At 42.6% G+C, this 20,122-nt stretch overlaps 1 protein-coding gene across 6 annotated transcripts in view; it reads left to right on the forward strand.

Annotated features, from left to right (window-relative positions):
* Nucleotides 1-20,122, forward strand: part of PARK2 (parkin RBR E3 ubiquitin protein ligase) — a 1,410,476-nt gene that overhangs the window by 748,082 nt on the left and 642,272 nt on the right. For all 6 annotated transcript variants that reach the window (XM_011934975.1, XM_011934976.1, XM_011934980.1 and 3 more), the window contains one exon: nucleotides 17,630-17,745. In XM_011934975.1, coding sequence (XP_011790365.1) covers nucleotides 17,630-17,745 — 116 coding nt within the window. The remainder of the gene's footprint in view (nucleotides 1-17,629; nucleotides 17,746-20,122) is intronic.

Consider the following 20,122-nt stretch of genomic DNA (forward strand, 5'->3'; position numbering starts at 1 on the left):
CAGTTCAAAATGCAGAAATCACCGGTCTTCTGTGTCCTTCGCGCTGGGAGTTGGAGACTGCAGCTGTTCCTATTCGGCCATCTTGCTCCACCCCCGGGATCTGCCTTTTTTTTTTTTTTTAACAGGTGAAATGCTTTTCTTGTATTTATATAGTTGGGCCATTTTTTTTTTTTTTCCTTGAGATGGAGTTTCACTCTTGTCACCCAGGCTGGAGTGCAGTGGCATGCTCTTGGCTCACTGCACCCTCCACTTCCTGGGTTTAAGTGATTCTCCTGCTTCAGCCTCCTGAGTAGCTGGCATTACAGGCACCCACCACCACTCCTGGCTAATTTTTTGTATGTTTAGTAGAGACAGGGTTTCACTATGTTGGGCAGGCTGGTCTCAAACTCCTAACCTCAGGTGATCTGCCCGCCACGGCCTCCCAAAGTGCTGGGATTACAGGCGTGAGCCACTGCACCTGGCCAGTTGGGTCATTTTTTAAAATTCATTCAACCATTTATCTTTTACGGGGGAAACTAATCCATTTACATTTAAAGTTATTATTAATGAGTAAAGACTTATTTCCATCATTTTGTTAATTGTTTTCTGGTTGTTTCGCATATGCTTTGTTCCTTCTTTCCCTTTTATTCATCATTGTGGTTTGGTGGTTTTCTGTAATAGTAACATTTGGATCCTTCCTTTCTCCTTTGTGTGTCTGCTCTACCAGTGAGTTTTGTACTTTTGTGTGTTTTCATGAGGGTACATATTGTCCTTTTCCTTCCAGATCTAGAATTTCCTTGAGCATTTCTCATAAGGCTTGTCTAGTGATGAATTCCTTCTGTTTGTGTCTGGGAGAGATTTAATTTCTCCTTTGTTTTTGGAAGATAGCTTTGTTGGTAGAATATTCTTCACTAGCATATTTTTTCATTCAGCACTCCAAATGTATCATCCCATTCTCTCTTGCCTGTAAGGTTTCTGTTGTGAAATCTGCTGTTTGTCTGATGGGGATACCTTTATATACGACATGACACTTTTCTCTTACTGTTTTTTGAATTCTGTTTGTCTTTAACTTTTAACAGTCTGAATCTAATGTTCCTTGAAAAAGACATTTTTGAGTGGAATTTATTTGGGATTCTTGGAGCTTCGTGTATCTGGGTGTCTAAATCTCTTGCAAGACTTGAGAAGTTTTCAGATATTATTTTGTTAAATGGGATTTCCATGTCTTTGTTCATCACTTCACCATCTGGAACACCCCAAATTCCAACATTTGTTTGCTTTGTGGTGTCCCATATATCACATAGGTTTACTTTATTTTTTAATAATTAAAAAAAAATTTTAACTGGATTTTTTCAAATGATCTCTTTTCAAGTTCAGAATTTTTTTTTCCTCTCCCTGGTTTCATCTTTTTTTAAAACCCTCAAATTGTATTTTTATTTCATTCATTGAATTCTCCAGATCCAGGATTTTTGTTTGGAAATTTTTAAAGATATCTTTTTCTTTGTTTAGTTTTTCTTTCAGATCATGAATTGTTTTTCTGACATTTTGTATTGTTTATTTGTGTTCTATCATATCTTACTGAGCTTTTTACAGTGCCTCTGGTGTAGCAGTTGATTCTTCCAATTTTATGGATTGGCTTTTTTAGGACAGACTACCTTTTTTCTGTAGATGTATTTGTAATGTTGCTTGGGTAGGTCACTTTGGCTTTGATTCTAGTTGGGCACAGCAGTTCAATGTCTGAATGATTTCTTCAGCTGTAATCAGCATCAGTTGTGTCTGTGGTCTGTCCAGTGGCTCAGGTAGCGCTTGTTAGTAGAGGTTGCAGTGAAGCTTTTCTGGGGACAGGGACACCAAGTGGGCTGGTCGTCAGGCACAGCGGTGGCACCAGTGGGTTGGGTATGCCAAACCGTGGGCCTCCAGACAGCCTGCTTGTGTGCCGGCAGTAGTGGCAGTGGGCTGGGAGGGCAGGCTGGTCCTAGGGCTCCTGGGTGGTGTGTGGCATCATTCATGGCAATAGTAGTGGCAAGCCAAATCTCTGGTTCCTAGTCAGCATATGTAGGCACCAGTGGTGGTGGTGGCAGGGTGAGCAAGCCAGTGCTCAGGCCTCCAGGTGATGCATATGGGCAGATGGCTAGCAGTGGTGATGGCAGCAGGCTGAGTGGGCCCATCCTCAGTCCTCTGGGAGTTGTGTGTGAGCTATGGTGGTACCAGACAGGGAGGGTCATTCCCAGTCCCACAGACAAAGTATGTGGGCACCAGCAGGCTGAGCAGGCCCATCCTCCGGGCCCTGGAAGGTGCTCATAGCCATTCATAGCAGTATGTGGGACAGATCAATCCCCAGGTCTGCCGATGAAGCATGCAGGCACTGTCAGTGGTAGCATTAGGTGGGGCAGGCCTGTCCTCAGTTCCCCAACAGTGTATGTGGGTGCAGACTGTAGCGGCTGGGACACATTGGTCCCCAGGTCCCCATATAGCATGCTTGGGTGCCAGCAGAGGTGGTGGGGGGCATAATTGACCAATCCTCAAGCCCCAGATGGTATGCCCAGGCATCATGGACAGGGCAGGTCTGTTGACAGGCCCTGCAATGATACACAGTTGCCAGTGGCAACAGGTATGGTAGGTTGATCCCCAGGCTCCCAGATAATGGTATATGCATGCACTGGTGGGAACAGCAGCAGGAAGGCAGACCTGTCCTCGGGACCCCTGACGTGCATAGGCACCAGCTGTGGCAGGTAAGGCTGTTTGATCCCCAGGCCCTGGATGGTATGCTTGGGTGGTGACATTGGTTGCAGCAGTAAGAAGGGCAGACCTGTGCTCAAGCCCAGGTCACCACCCAGGTGGGCCAGTTTCCAGGTCTCCTGAAGATGTGGTTCACTTGTGGTGGCTTTGCTGCTGCAGGAAACAGCGTTGCTGTTAGTGGCAATGGCCCCAGGCAGGTAATTCTCAGGCTCTGTGGAGCGATGTTTCTGTTCCTTTTATCCTGGCAGTGGCCACCTCAGTGTGTTGTACTGCATATGATACAGTATGGGCACAAGAGATAGAGACCTGGCTGCATGGTTGGATCCATCAGCATTGAGATGCAGCAGCCCTCTCAAGATATTTTCTAAGAGTATCTATATTCACCCTTTATGCACTATGTATTCTGTAAACATTTTTGTCATTTTTCATTGCTGAAATGTTTGAAACACAGAACATTGTCCTTTATATAGACAAAGACTTAATTTGTATCTTTCTAAAGAAATGCTGCCCACCAGCTGGGCTCAGTGGCTCACGCCTGTAATCCCAGCACTTTGGGAGGCCGAGGCAGGTGGATTACCTGAGATCAGGAGTTCAAGACCAGCCTGACCAACATGGTGAAACCCTGTCTCTACTAAGGATATAAAAATTAGCTGGACATGGTGGCTTACGCCTGTAATCCCAGCTGCTCAGGAAGCTGAGACAGGAGAATCACCTGAACCTGGGAGGAGGAGGTTGCAGTGAGCCAAGGTCGTGCCACTGCACTCAAGCCTGGGCAACAAGAGTGAAAACTGTCTAAAAAAAATTTTTTTAAATGCTGCCCACCACACTCATTGCAAGTTTATATGAACTACCACCTATATTTTCCATGTTTGAGATACATACGTGTGTGTGTGTGTGTGTGTGTGTGTGTGTGTGTGTGTATATAGAGAGAGAGAGAGAATTATTTCCAGGCACTGTGAAAGTAGGGAAGGAGTAAATGTTTATTTCAAATTGTCAGGATATCATAATCTTCACATATCCATCAATTTAATTCATGCTATCTAAAGCTTAAAAGAGATATATGTGATTATGTCAATAGTGAATCCAAATCACTTGATCAAACTTAGAAGCTATTTGTAATAAAACTCGATGTAAATATTTTTTAAAAATCAGCTAAATTAAACATGATGAAGAAAGCTACCATAAATTTGATTAAGTAACTTACCAAACATGTTATAATAATCAGGCAGTCAATAAAAATGCTCACTAGTACTGGTATTATCCATTGGGTAGCTTGAACCCACAGAAGATCTTGTCTGCAATTTTTTTTTTTTTTTGGTTCTGCCTCTCTGTGTTTATGATTTATATATTGATGTCCTCACTGTCATGTCCATGGCTCTGAGCTTTCGTTCATGATTTCCAGTTTATTAATAGGTTTTCTCTGTTGTTGTTCTTCTTGTTTAGCTTTTAATTAAATTTTGAAATTTCTATATTCTCAAAGTGTGTTTAAACATGATTGAAACACTTTATTGTATCCTAGTTATGTTTCCTGAAAACTTTTCTTTTCTTTCTTTCTTTTTTTTTTTTTTTTTGGAGACAGTCTTGCTCTGTTGCTCAGGCTGGAGTGCAGTGCGTGATCTCACCTCACTGCAACCCCCGCCTCCTGGGCTCAAGCGATTCTCTGGCCTCAGCCTCCCAAGTAGCTGTGATGCGCACCCCACTACACTCAGCTAATTTTTGGTATTTTTAGTAGTGACGGGTTTTCTCCATCTTGGCCAGGCTGGTCTCGAACTCCTGACCTCAGGTGATCCACCTGCCTCGGCCTCCCAAAGTGCTGGCATAAGCCACCACACCCGGCCCTGAAGAATTTTCTTTAGATTAAAAAAAAATTTTTTCTTTTTTTCCCCATTGGAAGAACTGACTCTTCCCCAACAATGATGGAAGGGCAGGGGCCACTGGCTTTTCTTTCCTGGTGGTGGCATGAGCTGTACAGGAATCTTTTTCCCTCACACACAAACTATGCCCATAGATACCATCTCTTGAGAATTGTTCTATAATGGTAAGTCTGGCTAAGAGGGGGCATTGTTCCCTCTAACCATTCCTCATCTTGCCTTGTGGGATATGTTTGTTTTTACAAACCCCTTAGCAATGGGACAATGCTGCACTATTTGCCATCCTCCATCTTTGTCTCTCCAACACCGCATACATTTCTCAAAATACAGAGGAGAGATGAACAAATAAATAACTTTAATGGTGTCCCTATGACATAAAAGTTTTGATGTTTCCCTCTGTTAATTAACTTTAGATGCAGTATTAATTGGACTCTGAAATTTTTCACTCAATCTATATAACATCAGCCCTCGATATCCACAGCTTCTGCATTTTTGAATTCAATCATCAATTGAAAATATTCAAAAATGAAAACAAAAATGAACACAATAGAAAATAATATGAATTTTAAAAGTAATGCAGTGTAACAACTATATACTTGGCATTTACATTGTATTAGATATTCTACATGATCTGGAGATGATTTAAAGTGATAATTTCTGGATGTTGCCATGGCAATGGTAAACTGACATGGCGCACTGATGTATGTATCTTATGGAGAGCTTAGGCACCAGACATAATTGAGGACTAGCTAAAACAGGGACAGGATCAAGGAAGGCCTCCAGGGTTGAAGACAGATACGCTGAGGCCTGAAAGACACCTAGGGGTTTGAAAGGCAAAACGAGTGGACAAAGCAGAGAAAGACAGATACAGGAGGATGTGCATAGCTTATATGCAAATACTACACCATTTTATATCAGGAACTTGAGCATCTGTAGATTTTGATATCGGGGCGGGGGGCGGGTTCTGGAACCAATCCCTCCTGGATACTGAGGGATGATCGTATATATAAAGCACACATGCCTACACCCATCGATATATATTTTGCATAAGTAGGATGGCTGGTTGAGTTTTTAATTCTTCCATTTGTTATCACTTGTACAGGCATGTTAAAAAAAAAAAAACTCAGTGTAACATTTATTTTCCAGTTTTATTCATCTTAGTTTTCCGGTATATGGTTTATAGGTAAATTTACAAATTACTTTTTATTTTCTTCTTTTTCTAATGAGGAAATAAAGTAAATATATAGAATGTGAGAAGCTATTAAATTGTATTAAGCAGTTGCCTTTGCCCAGTTTGTCTTGAGTGGAATGTTTATGATGGCTTGAGCTGCCTGCAGTAAAGAAGACGTGAATAAAAAGAAGCTTTAAATTCTACTTGCTAAAGAAACAAGGACTTTTGAGCGAAAAAAAGTTTAGATTCCAAGTCTAAAGTCATTTAAAATGTTTTAAAGCTAGGCTGTTTTTTTATTGCTCAGTATTTCTTTTTGCTCATAGCCAACAAGCCAGTTATATTATCGTGTTGTGAATTATTGCTATCAAAAGGTATGTTTCTCTTGCACTTTCCCTGCCCAGACTGGACACTGTGCAGTTGCTGTGGCTGCATTTCTCAGGCTCTGGCTGTTCTGCCCTCACTTGGTCCAGGGAGTGGGGGTGATTTTCCAAATGAACAGCACAATGGAATCAACAACAACAACAGCAGTAAATGTTAGGAGGAATGTGTAGATGACAAAAGCTCTCACCGCACCTGACTTCTCAATGAAATCAGTGACGAACCCTTCCGGTACAAAAACTAAGTGAACTACACCTCCAGCCGTTGAGCCCTCACCCCACTCCAGCTCTTCCCCCTCTCTCAGTTGTCCCAATTGTAACTCAAAAGGTGGAATATCACAGTCTTAAAAAAAAAAAAAAAGAAGAGGACACTGCAGACTAACCAAAGAGCAGGGAGAGAACAGTGAATTACTTAATTCCCAAGAATACTGATGTTGAGGAGGCAAGACTTAAATTGGGGCTAAGCTCAAGCGGGTTTTTAGCTTCACCCGCAAAAGAATTCAAGAACAAGCTGGCTGTAGAAGAAAACCACTTTATTGAAGCAGCAGTGTTATAGCTCTGGTGGTGTTACAGCTCCGTGACTGCTTCTGCAGAGCAGGGCTACCCTGTAGGCAGACAGTAGCAGCTCAGGGCAGTTCTGCAGTCATATTTATACCTACTTTTAATTAGATGCAGATTAAGGGGCAGTTTATGCAGAAATTTCTAGGAAAAGAGTAGTAACTTCTGGGTTATTGGGTCATTGCCACGGAAAGGGGTGGTAACTCCTGGCTGTTGCCATGGCAATGGTAAACTGACATGGCACACTGGCGGATGTATCTTATGGAGAGCTTAGGCACCGGGCATAATTGAGGACTAGCTAAAACAGGGACAGGATCAAGGAAGGCCTCCAGGGTTGAGGATAGATACACTGAGGCCTGAAAGACACCTTGGGGTTTGAAAGGCAAAACGTGTGGACAAAGCAGAGGAAGAAGACATCCTGCTGAGCTCAAACCACAAGCAAGGGGCCAAACTGAAGGGGGAAATCCAGGCCCTCCTTAAAGGGTCTCCATGGCAGGCCAAGGGAGAGGTGGGGAGGCAGTGAGGCAAGGAGGTTAGAAAGTCTATAAGGCCTTACTGGGCCAGTGTGCTTGGTCTGGAAGATAATTAACCTGGACAATGAAATGATTACATAGCTCTTCTACATTATTTGCCATTGTTGATTAGAATAAGCGTTTTTCTCATTTAGAAATAATGTTAATGCTGTCTTCTAGAGACTCCCTAGAAAATGCTAGGAATGCAGTAACTCATCTAGGGATGGTGAGTCATAATAAATTTTCAAAATAATGACCTGTCTCCTCAGTTTCTTGTAAATAATTACCAGCTAACACATGTTTATTTATATGTCCTCTCCTGGAGGTCAAATCATGGAATCGAACAATCAGTGATGGGAGATTATAAAAGGAAATACTCCATGTTAGCAACAAGATATTTTAACATCTGATTTTATTTATCTGAGCGCAAAAGGTGGAAAGCTTGGCCTAAACATGCAACTAGCAAATGTTTTGGGTGCCATTATGTTCTTGAAGCTGACATATTATGAGAGCATGTGAAACCTTTAGCTTCTAAAGGAGAGAAAGAACAGCTAGAATAATAAATGTTATCTTTTATTGTCTGGCTAGGCTACAAAATTGAAAGGAAAGAGATATGCTCGATTTATAAACTGAGCAGATGACATCGCATAAGTAACTGCTATTATGTTGAGGTGAGACAGAAGTTACAATCTCCAAACGTTTGTTGGAATTGGGAGAGAAATGCAGGGTAAGCTAGTACCACACCAGAGCCACTAGTCCATTGAACATCAAACCTAAGGAAAGAAAAAAAAAAATGGCTGCTGTGTTGTGTGTAATCCTGATCCAGATTTCCCTGGAATGGCCTAGGAATGAGTCAGAGATCAGGGAGGGCTGCCTCGTCTGGCCAGCAGGGTCCTCCTGCTTACCCTCAGGGAGCCTGTGCAGTATGCAGTAATTGCATCTTCAACAACTGTCCCTTAGTTCTAGAACATTTGGAGTCAGGGACCCTTCATGAATGCTAACAGCAGGATAATTATGCACAAGTAAAGAAATATCAACAAACATAGTGGAAGCATTTGCTCTAAAAAATTCCCCAGTGATAGATTATCTAGGGGACAACGCCTAAGGTCAAAGCTGTCTCCAAGATAATAAAGATAATAAAGGAAAATCCTTGTTTTGCAGTCTGAAAGATAATATAGAAATTAGTCTTGGAAGTGCCTATAGGCAATGCTAAGTTAAAGAATGAAAAAAATTGGCCAGGGATTACGGTGGCTCACACCTGTAGTCCCAGCACTTTGAGAGGCCAAGGCAGGTGGATCACCTGAGAACAGGAGTTCAAGACCATCCTGGCCAACATGGCAAAACCCCATCTCTACTAAAAATACAAAAATTAGCCCAGCGTGGTAGCGTACGCCTGTAATCCCAGCTACTTGGGAGGCTGAGGCAGGAGAATTGCTCGAACCCCGGGGGCGGAGGTTGCAGTGAGCCAAGGTCACACCTCTGCACTCCAGCTTGGGCGACAGAATGAGACTCCATCTCAAAATAAAGCAATAAATAAAAATTAATAAGTAACTGGGGAAACATCAGGCACAGCTGGATCCAGGGTACAAATGATCTCTGTCTTGGAGACTCTCTCTCTCTCATCAGTTTTTCCTTCTGAGCAGCGGCTTGGTTCTCAGACAGGTATCTCATTGTGGTCACATGTATGAGGCTGTTTTATTCTGACTGATGAGGCCAGAGCTGCCTGCTCGCCCCTGGGCTAGGGAGGGGAAAAGGAGGTGTAGCCATCTGAGCTTGTTGGAGCAAGTACCTTGAGCTAGGAAAGGGAATATTAGTTTTCCTATTTTTCACTCAGTAATGACTGCAAACCTTTTATTTTACTTTTCAGGAATCACTTTTAACATCTTTAACAATCTCCCTTTTGCTCTTAAAGGTATAAACATCAAATTATGGCTGAGTGGCATTACACCTGGAATAAACTTCAAGGCACATTGAAGAACTTACAGTCAGGCAGAGAAGGGCAGGATGTGGGTTGTTATATTAGTCAACTTTTGTTTTAAGTTAGACTCCTTGAAAACATGTACCATAAACTGACAGGCTTCTTCCCGGCAAAGTTTTGACATGGTTTTGCTTTGTGTGGGAGTATATTGATTTTCTTTTCCCTGATAAACTTTGCACATCATCTAGAGGCTTTATTAACATCTTGAGAGAAAACAAACTTGTAATTGAACATGATGATAGACTCATTAACTTGTTAGGTCTGATTTGTTTGACTAGATGTAACTTAATTGTAAAACTGGCATTGTTAATTTAACAAAGTGTGCATTTATTATACAGTCCTACAACTTGCATAGTTATTTTGTATCAGAACTGATCAAATGAGTTACTGGGTTTATGTAATACCCAGTAAGTCGAACACCTCAGTATGAAGGCTAAAATAAAGAAGTCACAAGCTAAACAGGCTTTGGCATCGCTATTTTAAGGCTTTATTTATGTACTAGGTAGAGAGTGTTGTGGTTATGCTGTATCTGGCATTTTTTGGTTTGTTTTTGCGGAGTTTCTGTTTGTTTTCAAAGACAGGGTCTTGCTATGTTGCCCATGCTGGTCTCAAATTCCTGGGCTCAAGAGATCCTCCTGCCTCAGCCTCCCAAAAAGCTGGGACTATGGGTGTGTTCCACCCTACCCAACTGGCATGTTTTGACTTAGAGAAAATTGAAACTTTATTAGCAAGATTAACAATGACACCTCTGCATGGATAGGAAGACTTAAAACTAATAGTTGTGTCTTAGAAAAGACTCTGTCTCACTAACGAGGAGCTATTCTAGCCTGGATAGTTTCTGAGGAGAGAGTAACTGGGGAATATCTGTTGTTGTTAGCTACAAACAGGATTTTAGGTTTGTGAGAGGCATTTAGATTGATTTGAAATGACAGGCTGTCTGTCTTAACTTGGTAATTGTGAGAACCTTTCTGATATAGACGTAAGATGCTTATTACGAGTTCATCTCATAAGCAGTAACCACTGCCCTGTATCCTGTTAATATCATTGGAAAATTTGGATGGATAGTCTTTTGACGGCTATAGTTGAGTTTAATCTCAATACACAATGTGTATTTGTGTGAGTATTTCTGTATCTTCAATACATATTTCACAGCAATATCTGAATGTATGTTTTTGTTTTTGTGGAGGCTGATTAGAATGTGTCACCACTAACAAAGGGTGACACTTGGAAAATTTTGATCCCATGCAGGGTCTGCCTCGTGGCAGTGCAGCAGTCATCTGCTGGTGGCTTTCAGACCCATGTCACCTTTTCCTCTCCCTGCCCTGTAAGTTGGGACTGACTGTTTCTGGCAATGGGAGGGCCAAGGGAAGGCAGAAGCTGGGGACGTTTCTTCCTCTCTCTCCAGGGGACGTCTCTGGCAGTGGCTTCATCCCATTCATTGTCACACTCCCAACCAGACAGCCCAGCTGCAGAGCTGTGGTGGCTCCAACAGCTTATCTCATTGTCCCCAGTCCCCAGCCCCAGATGGCAGCTGTGCAGTAATGACACTAATCTCAAGTGGCTTCCTTTCCCTGTTTAGTTCTTCTGTGTTTCCGTGCCTCCATAACTAAGCTCATTCAATTCCGTCAGTTGAACTGCCTGGTGTGGGCCCTGTTTTCCTAACTATACCCAGAGCCGTGCAAATAGCTATGCAGTTACGTGTCAAGTACAAACCCTCTACCCATTGCAACCTTGTTAGTGAAAAGTGCGTGTCCCCGTTACTTTATCAAGAGAAGGATAGTTTTTTTTTTTCTTTTTGGTAATATTAACTAAGAAGGATTTGGAGACTAGAATGGAATTTAACTCTTTGTGAAGATAGATGCAGTATTTCGTGTGGAAAACATAATTGTTAAACAATATCTATAAACATAAAATTTAGGATGTTCAATAAAAGCTATCAGAAGGATCATGGGTAAATAAGTCAGGTCTTACTGCTAGTAATTTTTTCAGATTTGACCTTATTGTGACTGTGATAAGCAGGGCTTTCGAGCCAGTTGTCATCTATTTTTACAGTAATTTGAAATCTATCAAATTGTATTTGGGGTTGACTAGCTTCTGATCTTGAACGTGTTTATACAGTTGGATTCTTGGTGTTAATCTAATTTTCAGATTCTGCTGGGTCATTTATTCCATTCTTGTTGCTCTAGTTTTCCTCTTTGTGAGGGGCACTGCTTTTGAGTCATGGGTGAAGGGACATACTCGAGTGAGCAGGAGTGGCTTCCAGGAGTGCCACAGTCCAGCTGACATCTTCATGCTCTTCTCCCCGGGTCCCCCTTCGATTTGTATTGGTCTGGTGTGATTTGGAGGGTCAGGCCTCAACAACAGGGAGGAGAGGGCAACTGAGTTATGATGAAAGAGAAGAATGGAAGGAAAGGATCACAGCCTTGTCCAGAGAAATGGTAAAAGTGTGAGTGGCCTTTCTAAGAACTTGAGGAATACAACTTTGTTGGGTTTTCCATTTAATACTAATAAACGGGCCGGGTGCGGTGGCTCAAGCCTGTAATCCCAGCACTTTGGGAGGCCGAGACAGGTGGATCACGAAGTCAGGAGATCGAGACCATCCTGGTTAACACGGTGAAACCCCGTCTCTACTAAAAAGTACAAAAAAAAAAAAAAAAAAATACTAATAAAGTAGAAAACAGGCCGGGCGCGATGTCTCTTGCCAGTATTCCTAGCACTTTGAAAGGTTGAGGTGGGTGGATCACTTGAGGTCAGGAATTCGAGACCAGCCTGGCCAACATGGTAAAACCCCATTTCTACTAAAAGTACAAAAAATTAGCCAGGCGTGGTGGCACACACCTATGATCCCAGCTGTTCAGGAGGCTGAGACATGAGATTTGCTTGAACCTGGGAGGCGTAGGTTGCAGTAAGCCAAGATCACGCCACTGCATTCCAGCCTGGGTTACAGGGCGAGACCGTGTCTCAAAAAAATAAAATAAATAAAGATGAAAACATTTATGGCATTTAGCAGTGTCACAATATAAAGCCAAGCACATTTTCTAACGCCTTATTTTTTTTCAAGTATCAAAAGAAATCATTTAGGCTATCATCTGAAAACAAAACAAAACTGGTCAATGGCTGTTATAGATTTTAGCTCCCTAGCTGATTAAGATTTCCCAGAAGTGACTATTCATATACAAATGAAATGAGTAAGCCCCTGGGAATTGCAGCTCCTGGTTAGGTGGGGGAATCTTTTTGTAGCTGATTTATCTGTGAACTAGCATTTGGAAGAGGTGGGGTGGGCCACTCTGAGACTCAGTTTACCCACAGTACAGGATTCTGTTCCAGCCAGACTTCCTGATGAAGAGGACACTCCCCGGCTGCTCCCCCAGAGGACTCTGCCTCCCTAATGAGCAAGAAGCAACTTCCGCGGCCAACCCCTACACACACTAGAACTCAAACAATGCCACCTTGAGCAGCCTTGCCTCAGGCATAACCACTGTCTGCTCAGCACTGCTGGAGACGTTTCTTGGGCCACTTGGCTTGGGCCCTGCCATGCCCCAGTGACCTCACAGTGGTGCAGCAGTGCCAGCCTTCTGACCAGTCTTCTTGGACTCCAGCTAGAAAGCTTTCCTGTCTTTGACTTTTTAAATTTTTTAAACTGAGTAATCAAGAGAAACAAAACAGAATTCAGAGACAGTTAATCCCAAAGAATCATGCTGCTGTCAGTGAGATGACACCCGTGTGTGAGCAAAGCTGTCCCAGACACCCAAGGTGAAATTTTCAAAAAAGGCCCTTCCACCTTCTGTTGTGTGTTCCCTTATTGTCTGCTGGTTTTGAAAACAGATTGGAAATGACAGAAAAGACTTCAACAATCCAAGCCTACTGATTGTATAGGAGCAGAAATGACCAGATCGGCCAGGCACGGTGACTCACACCTGTAATCCCAGCATTTTGGGAGGCTGAGGCGGGTGGATCACCTGAGGTCTGGAGTTCAAGACCAGCTGACTAACATGGCGAAACCCCATCTCTACTAAAAATACAAAAAATTAGTTGGGCATGGTGGCACATGCCTATAATCCCAGCTAGTCAGGAGGCTGAGGCAGGAGAATCAATTGAACTCGGGAGTCGGAGGCTGCGGTGAGCCAAGGTCGCACCATTGCACTCCAGCTTGGGCAAAGCTCCATCTGGAAAAAAAAAAAAAAAAAAAAAAACCCCAAAAAAACCACTCTGCTAATTAGCCTGTAAGAAAAGGTGTTATTGAATTCTCCATGAGCCTCTGATGTGTCTGCTCATCTCTGAGGGAGGCACTACCTTGTTCTGACCCACCTTTTCAAGGAAGTTTTAGAGCAAATGACCTTGAAAGTAGAGAAGATAATGTTTCTCTCCAGATCAAAAGGCAAATATGCTTATTGTGCAGTATAATAAAGACAGTGTCTCCCTTCAGGATGAAAGGATGGCTTGCTTAGAACTACTTATAGAAGATTTGGGTTTCCTAAGCTCAGGGTCCTTAGCTGCAATGCAAAACCCCTATACCTGTAGAATCTGACTTAGCCCATCTGCTTCAACCCTGAGAGAGACATGTGGAGGGGAACTGGTGTAATATGATGCTCATGCCTCTTTCTCCCTGTGCTCTGAGTTCTGCAGTCCTTTGTCTCTGATTCAGGAGTCTCTTGTCTTCTATCAGCTTTTATGATACTGCAGCAAACTAATTTGTTACTTGCAAGATTTTGCTTGCAAGCTGGTAGAATCTCACATTCTTCACAGTTCTTGCCAGTTATTCTAGTACTACACAAAAACATTCTTTCATAAAAATTGTGGGAGAAAGCACTGAAATTTACTGATGAGGCATACATATTTAATATAGGGTTGGCAATGTGTGTTTTAGTTTTATCACACTGTATAAATTACTAGAATATTTCAACTATCTGTAACTTCTTATACCATTATCTATAAACACCTACCCCCCAATAAAAAGACTTTTATCTGGCTGAATTTTATCTGGTGTTAGAACAATTTGTGATTTGTTAGCTGAATGTCTACTGCAGCTTTCTGAAGGTAAGAAAAAACATAAATGCTTTATATCTATTTATCTGTATATGAAACACTTTCTCAATAGTCCTGCCAACTCAGCTATTCTGGAGGAATTACTTTATGTTTTGAATGAGGATTTCTTTCATGTCTGCAAAAAACAGTCGTAGCTAGCTCAGTGTATTTCATAAGGGTCAGTCATGTCCTTCAGACTTTTCGTTTTGGTGTTCAGACATTGTTTTAAATCTCTTTCTCCATACCCTTGAGCTGGCCATTGAAGGATTTGTCGCATTTCAAAAGATTGAGTAAAAATAATGGGATGCTATGTTCAGGAAAACAACGTAACCAAACAAAAAAATCAGCAAGCATGATTTCCATGCTGCTGTGGGGAAGGTCCTGGACTCATGGGCAGGACTCCACAGGCATGCCTGAGCCTGGACCCATCACACACACTGGACATCCCGTCCACTCCAGCAAGACTCCACACACACGCCTCCATGGGCTGAGGACTGTAAGTGTGAGGGCCGGTTGATATTCCCCTGCCCCAGATAGGGTAGGTTTAGTTAACTAAATTATACCACCTGGGATTGGTGAGCCTTGTAGTGAAAAACAGCCTGGGTTCCAAATCCCTGACTTTGGGATACTTCTCTTTAAAATGGCACACTCAGCTGGGCACAGTGGCCCACACCTGTAATCCCAGCACTTTGGGAAGCCGAGGCAGGTGGATCACTTGAGCTCAGGAGTTCGAGACCAGCCTGGCCAACATGGTGAAACCCCGTCTCTACAAAAATGCAAAAATTAGCCTGGCATGATGACGGGTGTCTGTAATCACAGCTACTTGGGAAGCCAAGGAGGGAGAATCACTTGAACCTTGGAGGCGGAGGTTGCAGTGAGCCAAGATTGCGCTAATGCATTCCAGCCTAGGCAATAGAGTCAGACTCTGTCTCAAAAAAAAGTAAAATGGCACACTCCAGATTTTTGAGAGTCACATATTTTACGTAAGATGTAGCATTATTTTCAGACATGGTAAGCGACCTGCTGCAGCATCGGTCTTACGAGAGAGTAACTGGAGTTTACTCACTGTGCCTCTGACGTTGGTGGAGCTCAAGGTTTCTCACGGTGTGGTCCCCTGAGCGGCAGGAACAACATCACCTGGCAAGTTGTTAGAAATGCGAATCTTGATGCCATCCCAGAATTTACAAAATCCCAGGGTGGGTTCAGCGATCTCTGGTTTAACAACCCTGTGCCCTCTCCTACCCAAGTAATTCTGATGCACACAACAGCTTCGGACCAAGGGGTGTTGCTCAGGGTGTCACATGTCAAAGGAGAATGAGGTTAGTAAATTATAAATAGGAAAAGAAGAAAATAAATGTTGCTGTCAAACATATAAGGGGATAATATACAGCATTCATTAAATAAATGATAAATAGCAATGATTAAATAGCATTGATTATTGTTTTTCATTTAAGAAGTATGTCAGGCCAGGCATGGTGGCTCACACCTATAATCCCAGCACTTTGGGAGGCCAAGGCAGGTGGATCACAAGGTCAGGAGATCGAGACCATCCTGGCTAACATGGTGAAACCCTGTCTCTACTAATACAAAAAATTAGCCGGGCGTGGTGGCGGGCACCTGTAGTCCCAGCTACTCGGGAGGCTGACGCAGGAGAATGGCGTGAACCCGGGAGGCAGAGTTTGCTGTGAGCCAAGATCGCGCCACTGCACTCGAGCCTGGGCGACAGAGACTCTATCTCAAAAAAAAAAAAAAAAAAGAGAAGTCGTGCCTATCCTATGTCAGTCACTGTTAAGAATACAAATATAAATAAAGCATTCTACAAATGTCTCATCGTGGACAACTGTGGCCTGCAGGGAAAAATCCAACTTGCCACATATTTTGTATAAAAGGTTTTATTAGGACACAGCCACACCCATTCATTTGCATACTGCTTATGGCTGTTTTTAGCTACAAGGCCAAGCTGAGAAGTGTGACAAAGGCCATATAACCCACAAAACCAAAAGCACTTAATATTTAATATCTGGCACTTTACATCAAAGTTTGCCAATACCAGGTCAAGGGTTTTAAGGGAAAATCCTTTCCACATTTCAGGCAGTTAAACACTAGTGGAGTTAGGAGTAAGTGTGGTATGCAGGGGTTAGTCTGTCATCCAGTAATATATATGTATTATTTTTTCAGTAGCAGAAAATTTAGCTTCACAGACGTTAGTATCATGGAAGGCATACAGACTGTGGGACAAGAAGCAGAGCAATTGCTGGCTTGGTGTATGAGTGAACAGAAGGAGAGTGAGAACAAATATAGAAGTTAGAAAAGGAACAAGTGACGAAAAAATGTGGTTGAGAAGGGAGAATATTATCAATCAAAAGAACGTGACCTATGTGAAAAGCTAAAATGAGGGAGTATGTGGCAGGACCTGGCTGGGGAAAGGAACTGAGAAGCAACAAGATACTGGATTGGAACATTCCAGTTGTCTGGCACAGAGGGTGGGTGGCAGAGTCTTTGTGGGAATGCTGAAGTGTTGATGCCAGGCAGAAAAGGGGCAGATTCCAGATGAGGCTGGGAGAGCCATGCTCTGCTGCACTCTTGGCTGGAATGTAGTGGGCTGATCTCATCTCACTGAAACCTCAAGTGATTCTCCTGCCTCAGCTGGGCTCCAGCAGTTTTCCTGCCTCAGCCTCCCGAGTAACTAGGATTACCATCATGTGCCGCCACGCCCGGCTAATGTTTGTATTTTTAGTAGAGATGGGGTTTCGCCATGTTGGCCAGGCTGGTCTCGAACTCCTAACCTCATGATCCGCCCGCCTCAGCCTCTCAAAGTGCTGGGATTACAGGCGTGAGCCAATGCACCCAGCCTCTGCTGCACTTCTGTGTCTACCAGGAGTCCATGTGGTGTACTTATGTGGCTATTTACAGTAGGGCGCTCTCAATTCCTGACTCTGCTAAATGACTAACCATGTAGTGATACTGGAGAAAAAGCACTGGATTTCCCTGCGGGGAGCCTGAGTGACTTCTTGGCTTCACCTCTTAACTGTTTGACCGCGGGCACCTCATTTCATGGCTTCGCGTCTCCCTTTCCTCATTAGTGAGAGGCTTCCTCCCGCCTCCACGTCGTGTGATTCTTCTAGACTCACTTATTATCACTGAAGGGCATGGCTAAATGAAGGCCACAGCGTATTTCTCCAGCTCCCTCGCTTAAAGAGCAAAAGAATAGCAGAGACTCAGGGCCATTCTAAAAGGGAAACGTTGACCACTTTGGCACAGGTCATCCTTTCCTGGGAAAGGTTTGCTGCTGATTTATTTCCATCTCCCTCCTCATAACAGATTTCTTCTCTTGCCCAAAGAGATTGTTTACTGTCAAAATGTTTAGAGGAAAAATGAGCAGCCGGGATTCATGTGTGTGATTATATTTAACTTTCTTTCAGGAATTTTTCTTTAAATGTGGAGCACACCCCACCTCTGACAAGGAAACATCAGTAGCTTTGCACCTGATCGCAACAAATAGTCGGAACATCACTTGCATTACGTGTACCGACGTCAGGTAAGGATCTAAAAATAGTGTCACTCCCACCACAGATGTCAGGTAAGGATCTAAAAAATAGTGTCACTCCCCGCTCCTTACTTTCCCAATACTCCTCTGCCACACGAGCCTTCCTCAGTGAACTCTCTTCCCTGGGGAGTATCTGCTTTATTTTGATGCTTCTGTCCAATTTCGGTATGTTTTAATGTGATGAAACTATTTAAAATGCCAGTGACTTAGTTTAAGTAGGTAAATAGGGTCCTAAGATGGGAGGTGGCATACCTAAAACAGTGTATAGAATCTTAGTTGATATTAAAATATAAGCTCACATATTTGAGTGTAAAATGTAAACTCATCCATTGAGTTCAAAAACAAATAAAAATATGGTGCTAACATTAGGAATGTTAACATTAGGCATGTGCCACCATGCCCAGCTAATGTTTTGTATTTTTAGTAGAGACAAGGTTCCCCCATGTTGGCCAGGCTGGTCTCGAACTCCTGACCTCAGGTGATCTGCCCACCTCAGCCTCCCAAAGTGCTGGGATTGCAGGCGTGAACCACTGCGCCCAGCCAGGAATGGAAAAACAATTTATGAGCACCATAACATATAGCCCATACATTTTATTTTTAAAATGTCTTTTCCATACATTTCAGTTCTCCATATTTGCCTATATTTATGCTGAGGCTTCGCACACATTCATACACTCAAAATGAAAGCATGTAGCTAGTTTGGGACCTTGTTATTTCTAATCCCAGTGATCACAAGAAAAGCAAGCAAATGTGGAGATGGCCCTGTTAGTAAAAAAGGGAAAATGACTCAATGTGAATTGCGATGTAGGAGCCAAGGACAAAGTGGAAGAAACTGAGTCTGTTTGCTCTGCAGAGTAGGCAGTTCAGAGTAGAATTCCTTACTCTACACTTTTCGAATGGACAGAGAAAACAAATTAGCTTCATTACATGTTCGTTGAGGTTGACTAAGAAGCTCAAATTGCAATAGTGAGAACTTAGCCCTAATATCAGGATGAACTTTTTTTTTTTTTTTTTGAGAAGGAGTTTCCCTATTGTTGCCCAAACTGGAGTGCAATGGCGCGATCTTGGCTCACTACAACCTCCACCTCCCGGGTTCAAGCGATTCTCCTGTCTCAGCCTCCCAAGAAGCTGGGATTACCGGCATACACCACCACGCCAGGCTAATTTTGTATTTTTAGTAGAGACAGGGGTTCTCCATGTTGGTCAGGCTGATCTCGAACTCCTGACCTCAAGTGATCTGATCGCCTCAGCCCCGCCAAGTGCTGGGATTATAGGTGTGAGCTGCTGCTCCTGTCCCAGGAAGAACTTTTTAATGAAATGCCAAAATGAATTAATGAATAAAGCCAAAGAATCTATTGTTTCAGACTTTTAAGCAAAAATAGTCTTATACCCTAATCATTTTAAGTGTTGTCTTTCTTTGGCTTTTGGAACTGTATTAGATGGTCTTTTAAAGTTGCTTTAAACTCTGTGATTTCATGATAAGCAAATATTCACACTCCTATCAGGCTATTTCTATTCTCTAATAAATTAAAATTAAAATGTTGATTAATAGAAGCCCAAAAACCTTAACGACATCTGTTGAACAAACCTGTTTCCAAGAAGGAATAAAAATGAGACATGATTTTCTCTTCACTGCATGTTTAGTCACTGCTGTGGCAGGAAGCACCACAATATTGCCTTTAAAATGCAGCGCTTCAGCCTCTCTTGGCAAGGTGAATGATTGCGTATGGCTAACGCTTTCAACATGCAAGAAGAACAGCTAAGATTGGGATTCTGGTGTTTCAGGAAAGGAATTGGAAAGTGCTAAAAGTGAGGGCTTGACTGCTCTGATAGCAGTAGGTAATTAAAGTCACTTTTCAGTTTTTCAAAGGAAAAAATTCCAAATACTCTTCTGTAAGTCAGAAAGTAGCTCATCAGCCAGTGTTTTAAACTTCCCATTACGGTTGGTAAAGATGACATTAAAATATGTGGTGATGATGGTATTATGTTACTAAGAGCGTTGCCCTCCCCGTTTCCTGCTGTTACGCTGTCACTTTCGTATTAATAACTGGCAACATCTTTCAAAGACAATGAGCCACCTCCCAGATACACAGGATGATAATGGCTGGAAAAATAATATTGTCACATTAATTTTGTTCGTAGGATTACTTTTGGGAGAATTCATACATAGAAGCAACTATATGCAGATGCATCTTAAGGGTGTGTGTATATAACCAACCACTTCAGTGAATAAGGCCCCTTCTCGTGTAAGGGAGCCAAGTGCCCCATATGTAGGAAAGAGAAAAGCTCTTTCTTCTGACTTCAAGGGCTCCATGTGTGAGGACATTATGAGCACCTGCACAGACGCTCCATGCAGTTTGGTGACCAT

Source organism: Colobus angolensis, unplaced genomic scaffold, assembly GCF_000951035.1.
Source record: "Colobus angolensis palliatus isolate OR3802 unplaced genomic scaffold, Cang.pa_1.0 Scaffold14, whole genome shotgun sequence".
Classification (NCBI taxonomy): domain Eukaryota; kingdom Metazoa; phylum Chordata; class Mammalia; order Primates; family Cercopithecidae; genus Colobus; species Colobus angolensis.